The sequence below is a fragment of the Dreissena polymorpha genome, chromosome 10 (assembly GCF_020536995.1).
Source record: "Dreissena polymorpha isolate Duluth1 chromosome 10, UMN_Dpol_1.0, whole genome shotgun sequence".
Classification (NCBI taxonomy): Eukaryota; Metazoa; Mollusca; class Bivalvia; order Myida; family Dreissenidae; genus Dreissena; species Dreissena polymorpha.
Window position 1 is genome coordinate 65,799,199 of NC_068364.1, and position 15,471 is coordinate 65,814,669.

Consider the following 15,471-nt stretch of genomic DNA (forward strand, 5'->3'; position numbering starts at 1 on the left):
CAATAGGAAAATCAGCGTCAGTAAAATTGCTACCCCATCAAATTTATTTCCGAGTCTGTTACGCATTAATATTGTTTAACATGTTAATTATATTAAACAAACCCGATATTAAAGATGATAAAATATTATAAATAATCTAATAAAACACTGCCGTTATTTACGATATATGCGTTTAGGAATTTTGTAAACACGGGCGTCCGCCATAATAATTTCAGCACATCGGAACTCAACTTGCGTAAAACACTTGCTCAATTAACTGTTAAACTCCACCTCCGTTCTCTGCAAAAGATTCGAAGGCGGAGCTATGAACGTGCTATTATTAAATTGGACGATTACCAATGAGGAACAAATACACGATAAGTTCGGAATGTTGATAGCTAGACAAAATTTTGTCAGTGAGAAATTTGTCGCATTATTGCTTCAGACAGGAAGCGACTATCCTTTGATGACGTCAAACTGTCAATTCACACGGAGTGCAAATTTTCCGAAGACTTTAACCGACTCTTTGTTCACAATTCAATTAAAAAACAAACACTTGCTAACATTAAACATTGGATTAAATCAACGAGTTTGCATGACAATAACAACTTTCAACAAACATTACCGCAACGACGCGGGATTTGATCTACCTAGATTTTTTTCGACACGTTTAAATCACTCTTTCATAGCCGCGTCATGCGAAAATGGGTTTTATGCGTTTAGGCCAGTATCTTAAAGTATTATATTCGATATGTGTTCGTGTGTCGTATGAAGGAATCTGCACTAAAACTAAATTTACGGTTGCGATAGACACCTATAAACATATCATATACTGTTATATGCGCATAATATCACTCCAAGCGTTTCGGCCAGCGTATCGTAAAGTATTATATTCGATATTTCACATTACTGCCCCAGCCCTCTAAGCCAAGAGGAACTGTCTTTTTTTAATTAAGGATCGGAGTTAGTGTTTGTGTGTCGTATGAACGAATCTGCACTAAAACTAAATTTACATAGTACATGACCAGTTGTCAAACGAAAGTACGCTTGATATTAAATGCATTATTTTTCTCTCTCCGGGATATTGTTTTAGTATGTTGATGCTGCATTAACAAATATAAGTGTATATGAAGTGATAACACCAAAAATAAACACCGGTTGCGATAGACACCTATAAACATATATTTTGTGTTAACAGTCCGAGTTCTCGATTCAGAATGATCATGACCAAGATAATGAGTATAAAGATTCGTCATAACTGGGGACATACGTTAATTGTTCGCACTTTTCGTCCGCATCATCTCATCTTTTCCCGTCCTGGACAATTTTAAGCCATCTACTACTCGCGAAAAGCAAGTTTTCATGGTTTGAAAAACGGACAATACGGGCGAGGAGCTTAAAATATACATACCTGTCTACCAAGAACGGATACCAATTAATACATAGAGACCGACATTCTTTTAATCCACATTGTTTTGGGGACATTGAATGCGATAATTGTCATCAATTAACAAAGTGTCTAGCCCGGTGTCGGAATGTTTTCTATAAGCCGAAATGGAGTTTGTAACCCACGCTCTGATTAGTCAGGAGAGAACCCTGCCAAATACCTGTATGACGAGCGCTGTGAATGGTTGCTTATCAATTTTCAATAGGTAATTTACTACGCCGGGGGCGGAGTTTCTTCGATTCGGTCATTTGATTGACGTCGGCGTGTATTCGGTAATAAACAGAAGCAACTTTGATAGCGCTGCGGATATGATAATTGCCAGATTTTAGGGCGAAGTGGTTATCGCCGGTGCTTTTGATCAGGGCGATTACAGGGAAGACGCGGCGATATAATCGCCCCATGGCCCAGTTGCGTGAGCCCTGTTGTGATAAACGTACTCCCAGAGCCTTTGATAAATTCTGCTATGGTAGCTCTGTGAGTCCATATGCACTCTTTCAAAAACACAATGGCAGTTTTGCGCACACATTTCGTGCGCATCACAAAACAGACTTGGTTGGTTACCAATTAAGGAAAGCAATGAATAAACTTCAAATACACATTAAATTTACCTGAATGGAAGCCTACGGATGAAACCTAAACAACATGAAAATATTTCAACACACTATTCTTGCTGACATTTTCATTTTGAAATTTGAACAGTGTAAATATTCGACAACCGTTCGACATTGTTATCAATTAAGGCTTAATCAAATATCAAAATGTGCAAAAGATTTGTGTACTGCGACCTAACTGATAGGAATATTTTTTGTCTGCAACATTTTAACAGTTCCCAATATGCAATATGGTGGATAGAGCGTTCAAAAGAATAACAAAGTATATAAAAAGCAATTATTTCTTGCTTTTATGGTACAATTTGCATGATTTTTTGCTTTAGACAGGTAAACGTTGATAAGTTTTTGCAGTATCACTCAGTGTTCCATAGCCTTAGCAGCAGTGATACAATTTTGCACCTTTGAACAATAGACGGCGCATTGTAACTCGCAGCAACCCTTTTTGTTATAAAGCGGAGAGTTGAATTATTGCAACTATCGAATCATCTTACCTTGTGCATTTTAAGCTTTTTATGAAAATCAAATCCTTTGTGAAGCAGACATTGACCTTTTACTTAAAAAAAAATGAATGGCATTTTTTTAGCTCATCTATTTTTTGAAAAAAAATTATGAGCTATTGTCATCACCTTAGCGTCGGTGTCAGCGTCCGGTTAAGTTTTGCGTTTAGGTCCACTTTTCTCAGAAAGTATCAATGCTATTGCATTCAAACTTGGTACACTTACTTACTATCATAAGGGGACTGGGCAGGCAAAGTAAGTTAACTCTGGCGTGCATTTTGACAGAATTATGTGCCCTTTTTATACTTAGAAAATTGAAAATTTTGGTTAAGTTTTGTTTTTAGGTCCATTTTATTCCTTAAGTATCAAAGCTATTGCTTTCATACTTGCAACACTTACTAACTATCATAAGAGGACTGTGCAGGCAAAGTAATGTAACTCTGACTGGCATTTTGACAGAATTATGTGCCCTTTTTATACTTAGAAAATTGAAAATTTGGTTTAGTTTTGTGTTTAGGTCCACTTTATTCCTACAGTATCAAAGCTATTGCTTTCATACTTGCAACACTTATTAACTATCATAAGGGGACTGTGCAGGCAAAGTTATGTAACTCTGACTGGCATTTTGACGGAATTATGTGCCCTTTATACTTAGAAAATTGAAAATTTTGTTAAGTTTTGTGTATTGGTCCACTTTACCCCTAAACTATCATAGATATTGCTTTCATACTTGGAACACTCGCAAACTATCATAAGGGTACAGTAAAAGGACAAGTTGCATAACTCTGGTTGTCATTTTTACGGAATTATGGCCCTTTTTTGACTTAGTAACTTTGAATATATGGTTAAATTTTGTGTTTCGATCCACTTTACTTCTAAAGTATCAAGGCTATTGCTTTCAAACTTCAAATACTTTCATGCTATCATGAGGTTACTGTACCTGGCAAGTTGAATTTTACCTTGACCTTTGAATGACCTTGACTCTCAAGGTCAAATTATTAAATTTTGCTAAAAATGCCATAACTTCTTTATTTATGATTAGATTTGATTGATACTTTGACAAAACTACTCTTACCTGACATACCACAATAGACTCCACCCAAACCATCCCCCGTGCCCTCCCCCCCCCCCCCCCCCTGAATCCCCCCCCCCCCCAATGTTTTTTGTTTAAAGATCATCTCACAAATGACCACCACACCCTCACACTATACTATACCCCCCACCCACCCCACCCCCCAAAATTGTTGGAAACAAAACATGCATTCAATCTTAATTCTACGTCAATTTCCGCTTTTGTTGATTTTGCCTCTTTCTACTGCCGAAATGGCTTAATATTTTTCTGTGTATTTTTTTACGTTGAACTTTCTCTTAGTCCCTTTACATCCTACAGCTGACCCATTTTGTAGTGCTGATTGAGATATCCACCCAAAATGGGTACCGGGGCCTTCTCTAGATTGCTAAGTAAGAAGTGAGTCAGCCATTTTAGCCATAATAATACTGCGTCTACAAGAAAGTCAGATTTTAAGCAAATGCCATCTTTTACTCCACTGAATTAAAGATTCAGTCGATGGCATGTTTGCAACCTGTATGACATCAATTATTGCCTGCCTCTAATCAAAAGGTCCTTATCGATTAACAGTTTTATGCAGCCCGAAGTGAGTTCAAGTCAACCGAACAAATGAACCTGTGAAAACTATGGCCGGGACTGTGAAAACATTCCGAGCCATCCGATAATTGGAGCCAAGCGAGTTCAAACCATCCAACAAAAATTTATATAAATATATAGAAATATCAAATTGGTGCTTCGAAGAGAGTTCGAGCCAACCGGAAATGCCAGCCAAGCGAGTTCGAGCCATCGTGTTTCAACTGTATTTGTCCCAAATGGGAGCTAAAAATTCCCATTAGAAGGTTTCCAAGATCTCAGTATCTTGTTCATCTCCTATCCATATAAGTTCAACCTTAGTAAATATAATACTGGACACACTTCTCTGCTCAATTTTGAAGCATTTTTTAGCAAAAAAGTGTTTAAATGTTGTTTTGACAATTTTGAGCCAACAAAAAAAATATTTACAGTTGAATCCAGCAGCTTATGAACCCTTTTGTCTTTCTCACTCAGATGCGAAGTGACAATGGCTATATCTAGGTTGGTGCTAAGGAAAAAAACTGAGTCGCCAAATCTAGGGGGGTCCGGGGGCATGCCCCCACCCCCTTCCCCCTGACATTTTTTGGATCCTAGATTGTCTGTGGTGCATTTTGGGGCTATTTCCTGAGCAAAATTAAGACAATTTTTGTCTGAAATTAGCCCTTTTTTGCTTGACAATTTTTCTTTGCTGGTGAGCCACTTTCTGACATTTTGCAGCCAATTATTTTGTTTACATAGACACCGGTGGCGTAGTGATAATGATACATTAACACCGTTAAACAGTTTTTGGTACATGTGGTATTTAGGATTGAAACCACTAAAACTGCCTGTCCGTCTCGGTAGTAATTATACGACATTTTATAAAATCCAAACATTACTTTTTATGTCCCCCACTATAGTAGTGGGGGACATATTGTTTTTGCCCTGTCTGTTGGTCTGTCTGTTGGTCTGTTGGTCTGTCTGTTTGCGCCAACTTTAACATTTTGCAATAACTTTTGCTATATTGAAGATAGCAACTTGATATTTGGCATGCATGTGTATCTCATGGAGCTGCACATTTTGAGTGGTTAAAGGTCAAGGTCTTCCTTCAAGGTCAGAGATCAAATATATGTGGCCCAAATCGCTTATTTTATAAATACTTTTGCAATATTGAAGATAGCAACTTGATATTTGGCATGCATGTGCATCTCATGGAGCTGCACATTTTGAGTGGTGAAAGGTCAAGGTCATCCTTCAAGGTCAGAGGTCAAATATATGTGGCCCAAATCGCTTATTTTATGAATACTTTTGCAATATTGAAGATAGCAACTTGATATTTGGCATGCATGTGTATCTCATGGAGCTACACATTTTGAGTGGTGAAAGGTTAAGGTCATCCTTCACAAGGTCAAGGCCATCCTACAAGGTCAAACATCATATAGGGGGACATTGTGTTTCACAAACACATCTTGTTTTCTTTTTGTTTTTGTTTTTGACGAAATGCATGAGAAATTTCTTAGTCAGCATGAAACCGTCATTGCATGTCAAAAACTGTGAGACTCACGACGAAACCGTGAGACTTAACAGGTAGACGTTTCCGATTCTGCATTCACTTCTGCACTATTTTAGACGTCCTCCGATCGCGAACCTAACATTCGGTCATTTCCTGAGTTTACATTATTCTGTCCGCTTTCTTTTCTAAAGAATTGTGTTAATTTCTGTTGCTTTGACTTTCCATTTTCGCTCGCAGCATCCATTTTTCACGGAATCTGCAACTCACTTTCTAAATCAGTCTTTCAAGTCGCATAGCGACCATAAAGGGAAGTTACTCTTATCTACTTTTTTAGCCAATCAAAATCGTTGTTTCTTGAAAAATTAGTTTAAAGTGGCTTATAATGTCAATGCCATAACTCCGCCCATCTGATTAAATGACAATTCCGTACTGGTTGATTGGATAACGTTGAATCGTAACATCTATAGCATAGGTCATTACACGGCACGCTTCAGTGATTAAGTTATCACGTAAATCGCCAAGTAACCGAAATGTTCGAAAATTCTGGTCGTAGTGTAAAGCGTGACCAATTAAGACAATAGCCATGTAGATTAATGACCTTGGCAGTCGTCATTATCCCCTGGGGCCTTTCAGGTAAGGGTGTTATCTGTGTAATCTTAGTGATGTTTCTGGCAATTTACATGTATATGGCCTGAAAACAGGCATTTAGAGTGTGCATTTGTAAAGCATAGGGTCTATTTTTTTCATTCTTATTTTTAATCGCCAGCTAGAAATTGTAATTGCCAATGGCGATTTCGGCGATTGGTAACGCTAACATAGCAATAATCAGCATAAAATCAGAAAAGCCTGCGTTTAACTTGCATTTTGATCAGCTTTTATGCTGTTTGCTGCTCATCAGCTTCAAAGGTTGAAAATGAAGCCTTTCCAACTTTAATCTACATGTATTAATTTCATTTTCTATGAATCTATGGGACTACAAACATGTCAAAATGCCTATCTGAGTGGTAAATAGTGGTAAATGGTTTGTGTTGTTTGACAGGAGAGTGAAGGTGAGCACACAGAGCCGGCTCTGTCTGAGTATGAGAGCACAGCTGATGAGAGCAGACACACTGAAACTGAGGTAACTTTCCTTAGTGTAATGAAGGGGTTGGGGCTTTTTTCCTAGCGTATCTACCGTTTGTTGAATCAAATAACAGGGCTTCCCCTGGCTCAAAAATTTCTGTAGCCAACATTTTCGCCAAATAGATTTTTGTGTAGCCAAATTTTTAAAACTGTAGCCAAAGTTTTAGCCAAGCATTTTGGACTGCCTGTTTCAAGTCTTGAAGTAGACAAGAGACTTATATTTGCTTTTATATGTTTCTGCATGTTTACTATTAGAGCATTTGCCTTGGTATAGGTACAATGTAGCGCAACTTATGTCATCGGTAAATTTAATTTAAAATTAATACCGGTACTAATGCAAACAACTCAAGACAATATTAGTCTGTTCATTTTATGCGATTTTACTTAACGATTTTTGGGAAGCATAGCCCCGCAGCACTTTAGATGCGAATGGTGGTTAATCAGTCAGTCGTGAAAAACACCATGTTATTTATCGGTAAGCAAATTCTCGGTTTTCTGGGGTTTTGGGATAGTCAGTTAGCTTCGTTATAGCTAATACACTAAATTGTTCCTACGATGTACTACTCCACAATAAAATCGTGACCAGATACCGAATGGGATCCACATGGAAATTTTGCAATTAGATGCAGTATTACATAAAGCATTTTAACAAATTATGACAGAATTATTTACAAACAAGTCAACTTTAAATGTTTTCATGAATAATCTTAAATGGGTTTATAATACGCTAACTGCTTTTACTCAAATTGTTTTAAATTGGCAGCAGTCTTAAAACAGATTTAATTGTTTATAAAAGCCAATAAGATGTACAGTTACACCATTATTTTGTTTTCACACCAGACACTTTCCTTTGTCTCAATGCCTGGTTCTGACCGGTGTTGATGCAGACTGCGTTTCTAATTTTCCAGTCAATAACAAGGTGATGTATTGCATCACAGTCTACGGTTTACAGAGTTTAAAATCTGGGACGGCACTTGACTCATAATGACTGGAATACAAATTGTTCGCCGAACATTTTCGCCAAACGATTTTTTTATTCGTCGAAATTGCTAAATTTTAGCCATTGGCGAATTTGGCGAGCGACAGTGGAAGCCCTGAATAAATTTAAAAAATAAAAATAAAGAAAAAACAATTAAGTGTCTTATGAGTATTATATCTCTATAGAATTTCAATTACATCTTACAAAGTATATAACTATGATATATTTGACTTTCTTCTTATGAACAAGGGGTCTATTGGGTAATTCACCCCCTGTTTTTGACAACAATAGGGTTTTTGTAAATTCAATAGCGTTTTAGCAAAAAATGTCACCCCCTAATTTTGAGCTTAATTGGGTTTTTCAACCCAGGTTTTTTAACTCAATTGGGTAATTTAGGGAAAGACATATATAATATAATAAAAATCTACTAAGGTTATTATATTATTTATACAAATGGAGTTCAAAATGGTACCTGTACATAACAACTAACAATTACTGAATTTCTGATCAAAGTTCATTCATTTTTTTGCGTTGAATAAGACGGAGTTCGTGAAAATCGCTGCACAATTGATGTAGTTATGGCTGTTCAAAGCTATGCACCCCGTTTTCGGGTCACTTTGAGTTGAATACCTTGAAAATGAAAGTAGAACGGGTCTACGAATAATTACAATAATACCCCAAAGATTGATAACCGCTGGAAAGACTGCCTTCTTTTCTTCATAGGACGGCATTATAAACTATCCGGTACATTTTTGTACGGAAAATAACCAGCCTAAAAATACACCCTGTGTTCGTAAAAATTGTGTTTCGTGATGCAAGGTTTTTTTACGGGAATTACGTTATTAAATTTGTATTTGCGTTTTTGTAAGATTTATTTTGATTTTAATTACTTTTTTAGCTCACATGAGCACAAGTTATGGTAAAACCTTGTTTACACTCTAGAGGCCACATTTATTTTCCGATCTTCGTGAAACTTGGTCAGAAAATTTGTCCCAATGATATTTTGTTATCTCAGGTGAGTGACTTTGGGCCTTTCAGTCCCTCTTGTTGTTTTTTTTAATTGCGTAATAACGCAAATACGCTTGTTATCTATAGCCCTGTATGAATATGATTTGCATTATTTTACAGAGTTATAATGGATTCGTTTTACCCAAAAAGTGAACTTTTTACGAGAAAAATATCATAATCCTGAAAATGACCCCTCATCCAAGCTTTAGTGATGGATGAAGGGGCATTATTGGAAATAAAGCCTGAGGCTGAGCATGTATAATTTAGCATATCGTTCCGACGATATTTCTAATCGATCGCGATTTAAAGCATAAAAACAAATCGAGTATACCTCACTCCAACCGGAAGCGCTCTTCAATGGGAAGTCATAATTTACAGTAAAAAGAATGTTTTGTTGCATTACTTCATAAAGGGTGGGAAATCCATTGATTCCTTTTTAAACAAAATATAAAATGTTCAAATGGGATGGGAATATACATGCTCAGCCTCAGGCTTTATTTCCAATAATGCCCCTTCATCCATCACTAAAGCTTGGATGAGGGGTCATTATTTTCCATAAAGCCTTCTGGCTTTCACATGTATAATTTAGCATCTTTAAAAAGCAACAAAAACATTCTTTCCATAGAATGATATATAATACAACACAAAAAATAAAAAGTGTAACAAATATCAATTCCAAATAAGTATTGTCTTCCACTCTTATATAAATGCACCATATCTGTTATAAAATGTATAACAAATTCAAAAGCATTATGTATCAAACATATTTGATATTTGAACAACACAAAAGACCATGTCCATAAGAAATATTGTGTCTAATCAACATGAGAATTGAAAACAGCTTGGGAGAATGAGACATTTTCATTTGTTAAAGCCTTTCGAAGATAAAATTTTCGAAAGTTTTTATCCGACTTCCAGTCTGCAGTGTCCAATATATTTTTTAAACTACATCCTCTACTAAATGCAGCCGAGGTGGATGCACTTCTATACGAATGTGCCTTAAAGATTTCAGAATTGACACCCGACATAGTCAACACATCTTTCAACCATCTAGCAATGGTGCTAGAGGAAACTGGCTGAAAAGTTTTATATGATATAAAAAACTGTGACGATTTCCTAATCGTTTTAGTAACTCTAAGATAATGTAAAACAGTATGCATAACACATAATTCTTCTTTGTCATAATGATCTATTTTAAGCAGAAATGCATCACCCATTTTAGTCGTTTTCAATAGTTTAGGAAATGTAAACACAACTGCCTGTTGTTCCTTATACAAGTTATTAACATTCATAGAAACTAAAGTCTGTGCTCTTGGAGCTGTAGCCAGTGCAATCAGTGCTACCAATTTCAATGTCAACATTTTCAATGTCAGATTATTCAAAGGATAAAGAGACATTAAATATTTTAAAACAACTGATACATCCCACGTGAATCTATAACGCGGTACAGGTGGCTTACTATGAAAACAACCTTTAAGGTATCGTTTCACTAAGAAACAATTCTGACACCAAGAATTTCCGAAAAAAGGTAATGTCTGTAGAAGCATTGATTTGTGTGTGTTAAGAACTGAGTAAGATTTATTATTATACTTTAAATAATAAAGATAATCAACTACTTTAATTTCAGTCGTAATAAGGGGATTAACTTTCCTTCGTAAACACCAAAAATACCATCGTTTCCACGCCAGGTCATATTGCTTCCTAGTTCCAGGTCTCCATGACTGGATGATAGTGTTTGCAGTTTCTGGTAAAAGTCCTTGACTCTCAAGTGATTTCCGGATAAGACTGCTGCGCCCATGATGATCTTCTTTGCTAACGGATGCTCCTGTCCGTTGTGTGGCAGGGTGAGCAAGTCCCTGTGTTTTGGTAGCCTGACAGGAAAATCAGATAGAATAGTCATCATCATAGAAAACCATGTTTGAGACCTCCATATAGGAAAAACTACTATAGCTTTCTCTACCTTATCAGTTTTAATTTTATTGATTACTTTCCACATAAGATTAAATGGGGGGAAAATATATGGAACTTCAGTTTTCCAACAAATACTAAATGCATTAGTATATGTTGATCCAGGTTCTGGAAACCAAGAGACAAATCTATCTATCTGCTTGTTAATTCTGGATGCAAAAAGATCTATTTTAGGTACAAAAAACTGAGAAGTAATTCTACAAAAAATATCTGCTTTTAACATCCATTCTGTTGCATCAGAAAAATTTCTTGAATAAAAATCAGCTGTATTTAAAACACCTGGGACATGAATAGCAGACAAATATATTTTCCTTTCAATACACCATTGCCAAATATCTTTGGCTAACAAATCCATAGAAATTGATGTCATGCCACCCATGTCATTAATATATTTTATTGCTGATATGTTATCAGATTGTATTTCTATGTGAACATTACAATGATGAACATACAATGATTGTAAAGCATAGAAAATTGCAAGTAATTCTAAATAATTAATTGACAGAGCAGATTCTTCAGGATTCCATCTGCCGTTAGAATATCTTTCAGTGTCTAACTCTTCACAACCCCATCCTTGCTTAGATGCGTCAGTCCGACATCTCGACTGAATCGAAAAAGGACGAATCCGTTTTCCATTTTTTAATCTTATATTTTCTATCCACCACAAAAGTTCCATTTTACTTTCATCAGATAAAATCATCTTTTGATTAAAATCTGTACTAGAATTCAAACCGAGAATTTTGTTTCTTTCCAAAGTCCTATAATGTAGGGGTGCCTCAAAAACTGCATAAAATGCATTAATAATCAATCCTATAAATGACGCCAATTCTCGTACAATAATTGTATTTTTACTATAAATATTTCGAGCGTACAAAATAATCTTTTGTAACTTTTCTTCTGTGAGGAAAACCATGAATTGAACACTGTCAATAATAAATCCAAAAAAGACCATCCTTTGTGTAGGGATCAGAACCGATTTTGAATGGTTAATGGTATAACCTAATTTCTGCAAAGTGTCAATCATTGTTAGTGTGTTAGCCTTACAAACAGCTTGATTCAGGTTCATATTCAACGAATCATCAATGTAGTATGAACAGCGTATGCCTAACTGTCGAAAATAGGAATACACTGGTTTTAAAATTTTTGTAAAAATATATGGGGCAGATGCCAATCCGAACGGAAGACAACTGAACGAGTACAACACTTCGTTCCAATAAAATTTAAGATATTTCTGGCTTTCTTTATGAATTGGTATAGAATAATATGCTTGTTCCATGTCTACTGATGTCATGAAATCATTTTCTTGTAATAAATCCAAAACAACATTAAATGTTTCTTGTTTGAAATGATGGTATGTTACAAACTCATTCAAGGCTTTAAGATTAATTACTGGTCTAAATTTACCACCAGGTTTTGGTACAATGAATATATTTGATATGAACTCATTTGGTTCTGATATGGATACCTTTATGGCACCTATTTCCAATAATTTTTTAATTTCAGTATCTATTATAATTCGCTGTTCATTATTAAATTTAATACTATTTGGAAGTTTTTTCTGAACAGGCTGTTTGTAAAATTCAATGGAATAACCATTGACAACATCTAGTATCCATGTGTCAGTGGTTAGTTTTTCCCAACTTTCAAAACAATTTTTAAGTTTACCGACCGAGGAATCTACTTGTCGTTTGGGTAAGCTGAAGTAGCTCCTACCCGGCCTGCTCTGGCCCTGAAAGGTCTTGAGAAATTTCCTCTCTGTACAGGATATGGCTGGAATCTATAATTCCCAGAATATCCTCTGCGAAATGGTCTGTTGGTTCCACGTCCCCGCCATGGTTTGTAGGACCCATACTGGGAATCCTTAGCAATATATGCCATCGAGTCACATGATTTAATTTCCTTGGACACATCATCGCCAAACAGATTCTTTGTAATAGGCATTGATATATTACACAGTCCAAAGTATTTCTTTTTCAAATGAGGACGAATGCTGTAGCGCCTCTTTACTGAAATATTGTACTGTACTTGACCAAGCAATGTAAGTGTGTCCGACAAAAGGGTTTTTGTTCCCTGATTTAATGCAGCCGATTTCAGATTTTCAGCTAATTTGATTACCGGTACCATGGCTGTGGCAACAATATTCTGAATTTCAGCCAAACCTCTGTCTTGTGTGTGCACTCTTTTATCTAATATTTTCCAGATTTCAGGATTAACAAGTGGTGGTCCAGCCATATCAACATTTTCAGGAATCTTATATTTCTTTGCAATTTCCTCTATATCGCACTGAGAAGTGCATGCCACATTAATCAATTTTGCTAAAGATTTAGCAATGGGTTTATCCGTTTCTAAAGCCTTCAATTTAGGAGGCTGCCAATTTTCATCCTCAGAAGTAACTGAGCCAAACAGTTCTTCTTCAATATTCTTAGACCTAGAAGGTCCTGGAGTTTCAGTGTCTGAAACATCCTCTGAATTTATTTGCACATGTAAATTTGGCCGATCCACCTCTTGATAAGAATATTCATCAAATGTATCATAATAGTGGGGGTCAACATCTGGAATACCCAGTTTCTGTCTTAATTTTACAATATCTTCCTTTGAGAGCTGATTTATGTCAATAGAAGATAATGGCAACTTTTTTGACTTGTTTGTAGGTGTCTGATTACGACTAACTGGTTTTGAGGCCTTTTTGACAACGGACTTAACTTTCTTTTTTCCCTTAACGGGACTTTTTCCACGTTTCTCTTTAGTAGTCACGGTGGAAACCTCAACCATAGAAGCAACATATGGTGTATCAACGATATCACCAGATTCGAAACCGGAAAACTCCGAGTCTCCGTTCACATCCGATAAGTCGAGAACATCGTTCTCAACAGAGCTCATTTTTACCAATTATGAACAAATATAAGAATACTTGCCTATAAATAAATATTTATAAACAAGGACAGCGTCCTTGTGAGCCCTTTTCTGTATACTAAACACAAAATATTCTAAGTTAAAACACGTGTGTGAAAAAAGCACTAAAAAATCGTGCCTACCTTGTCGATCGCCGAAACAATTATGACTTCCCATTGAAGAGCGCTTCCGGTTGGAGTGAGGTATACTCGATTTGTTTTTATGCTTTAAATCGCGATCGATTAGAAATATCGTCGGAACGATATGCTAAATTATACATGTGAAAGCCAGAAGGCTTTATGGAAAATAATGAAATTTTCCCAATATAGCCAGGAAAAGGCAAGGTTTTGTAGATCTCCATTAGTGTATGTCTGTTTCAAATTCTTTGTATGCAACTTATTTACATGTAATGTCTACATTTTTTTTGAGTGAGAGATAAAAAAGAACTGCGTTTAAATAGAGGTTATATGCTAGAAAAATATTTTGCTGTGATTCAGTTCAGTTCTGAAAAAGCTGTTGTCCAAAGCTTTAGGACTGTATATCACTGCATGAGAGGGATATAGTTGACTGAACTGAGCAGCAACAAGGATTTCTGAATTAAAGCATAATGGCATAATCGTTTTTAGTTCAAACTTGCGTAAAAGAACCAATTCCCAATGGAAAAAAGTACCAATTGAAGATTTAAAAAAAAAACATAAAAAAAAGGCTCAACATTTATTAGCAGGACTATTATGTATGAAATATATATAGTGGAGCTATCCTACTCACCCCGGCGTCGGCGTTGCCCTTGGCATTTGCGTGCAAATGTTAAAGTTTGCATACTACCCCAAATATTTCCAATGTCCCTTGACATATTGCTTTCATTTTTTGCATACTTGTTTACCATCATGACCCCAACCTATAAACAAGAGCAGACAACTGTATTAAGCATTTTGACATAATTATGGCCCCTTTTATACTTAGAATATGCGTATTATTGATAAATCTATGTTAAAGTTTGCGTACTACCCCAAATGTTAACTGTGTCCCTTGACATATTGCTTTCATATTTTGCATACTTGTTTACCATCATGACCCCAACCTATAAACAAGAGCAGACAACTGTATCAAGCATTTTGACAGAATTATTGCCCCTTTTATACTTACATGTAGAATATGCATATTATTGATAAATCTATGTTAAAGTTTGCGTACTACCCCAAATATTTTCTGTGTCCCTTGACATAATGCTTTCATATTTTGCATACTTGTTAACCAACATGACCCCCAACCTATAAACAAGAGCAGACAACTGTATCAAGCATTTTGACAGAATTATGGCCCCCTTTATACTTAGATTATACATATTATTGATAAATCTATGTAAAAGTTTGACAAAACAACACTTACCTGACATTACCACAATGCACTCCACCCAAACCATCCACCACGCCCCCACCCAGAACCCCCCCCCCCCCCAAAACAAATAAAAAAAAATTGTTCTTTTTTTTCAAAGATCATCTATTAAATGATCACACACCCACATTATACCCCCCTCTCCCCCCACCCCCCATCCCCCCCACCAAATTTTTTTTTTATGCTCCCCTTCGAAGAAGAGGGGGTATATTGCTTTGCACATGTCGGTCGGTCTGTCTGTGGTCTGTCGGTCGGTCCGTCCACCAGGTGGTTTCCGGATGATAACTCAAGAACGCTTGGGCCATCATGACTGGCAGATGACCCCTATAGATTTTGAGGTCACAGGTCAAAGGTCAAGGTCACGGTGACCCGAAATAGTAAAATGGTTTCCGGATGATAACTCAAGAAAGCTTATGCCTATGATCATGAAACTTGATAG

At 36.2% G+C, this 15,471-nt stretch overlaps 3 protein-coding genes across 7 annotated transcripts in view; 2 read left to right on the forward strand and 1 right to left on the reverse strand.

Moving 5' to 3' along the window:
* Positions 1–5,547, forward strand: part of LOC127848640 (receptor-binding cancer antigen expressed on SiSo cells-like) — a 360,763-nt gene extending 355,216 nt beyond the window's left edge. Inside the window, exon 6 of one of the 2 annotated variants that reach the window (XR_008034610.1) lies at positions 5,396–5,547. The gene's annotated coding sequence lies outside the window, so the exon portion shown is untranslated. The remainder of the gene's footprint in view (positions 1–5,395) is intronic. The other variant, XR_008034614.1, reaches the window with a different exon arrangement.
* The window catches only part of LOC127848623 (serine/arginine repetitive matrix protein 1-like), a 45,925-nt gene that overhangs the window by 1,492 nt on the left and 28,962 nt on the right, over positions 1–15,471 (forward strand). For 3 of the 4 annotated variants that reach the window (XM_052381189.1, XM_052381191.1, XM_052381190.1), the window contains exon 2: positions 6,708–6,788. The exons of the other annotated variant lie outside the window; for it this stretch is intronic. In XM_052381189.1, coding sequence (XP_052237149.1) covers positions 6,708–6,788 — 81 coding nt within the window. The remainder of the gene's footprint in view (positions 1–6,707; positions 6,789–15,471) is intronic. 4 annotated transcript variants of the gene reach the window in all.
* LOC127848635 (uncharacterized) lies at positions 9,060–13,743 on the reverse strand. The gene is made up of 2 exons (XM_052381213.1): positions 12,415–13,743; positions 9,060–10,648 (listed from the first exon to the last, which is right to left on the reverse strand). The coding sequence occupies exon 1, from the start codon at positions 13,623–13,625 to the stop codon at positions 12,423–12,425; it is 1,203 nt and encodes a 400-aa protein (XP_052237173.1). The 5' UTR covers positions 13,626–13,743; the 3' UTR covers positions 9,060–10,648; positions 12,415–12,422.

What these genes read in the sequence shown, in the direction of transcription:
- LOC127848635 (XM_052381213.1), bottom strand. Translation starts at nt 13,625, where the DNA reads ATGAGCTCTGTTGAGAACGATGTTCTCGACTTATCGGATGTGAACGGA.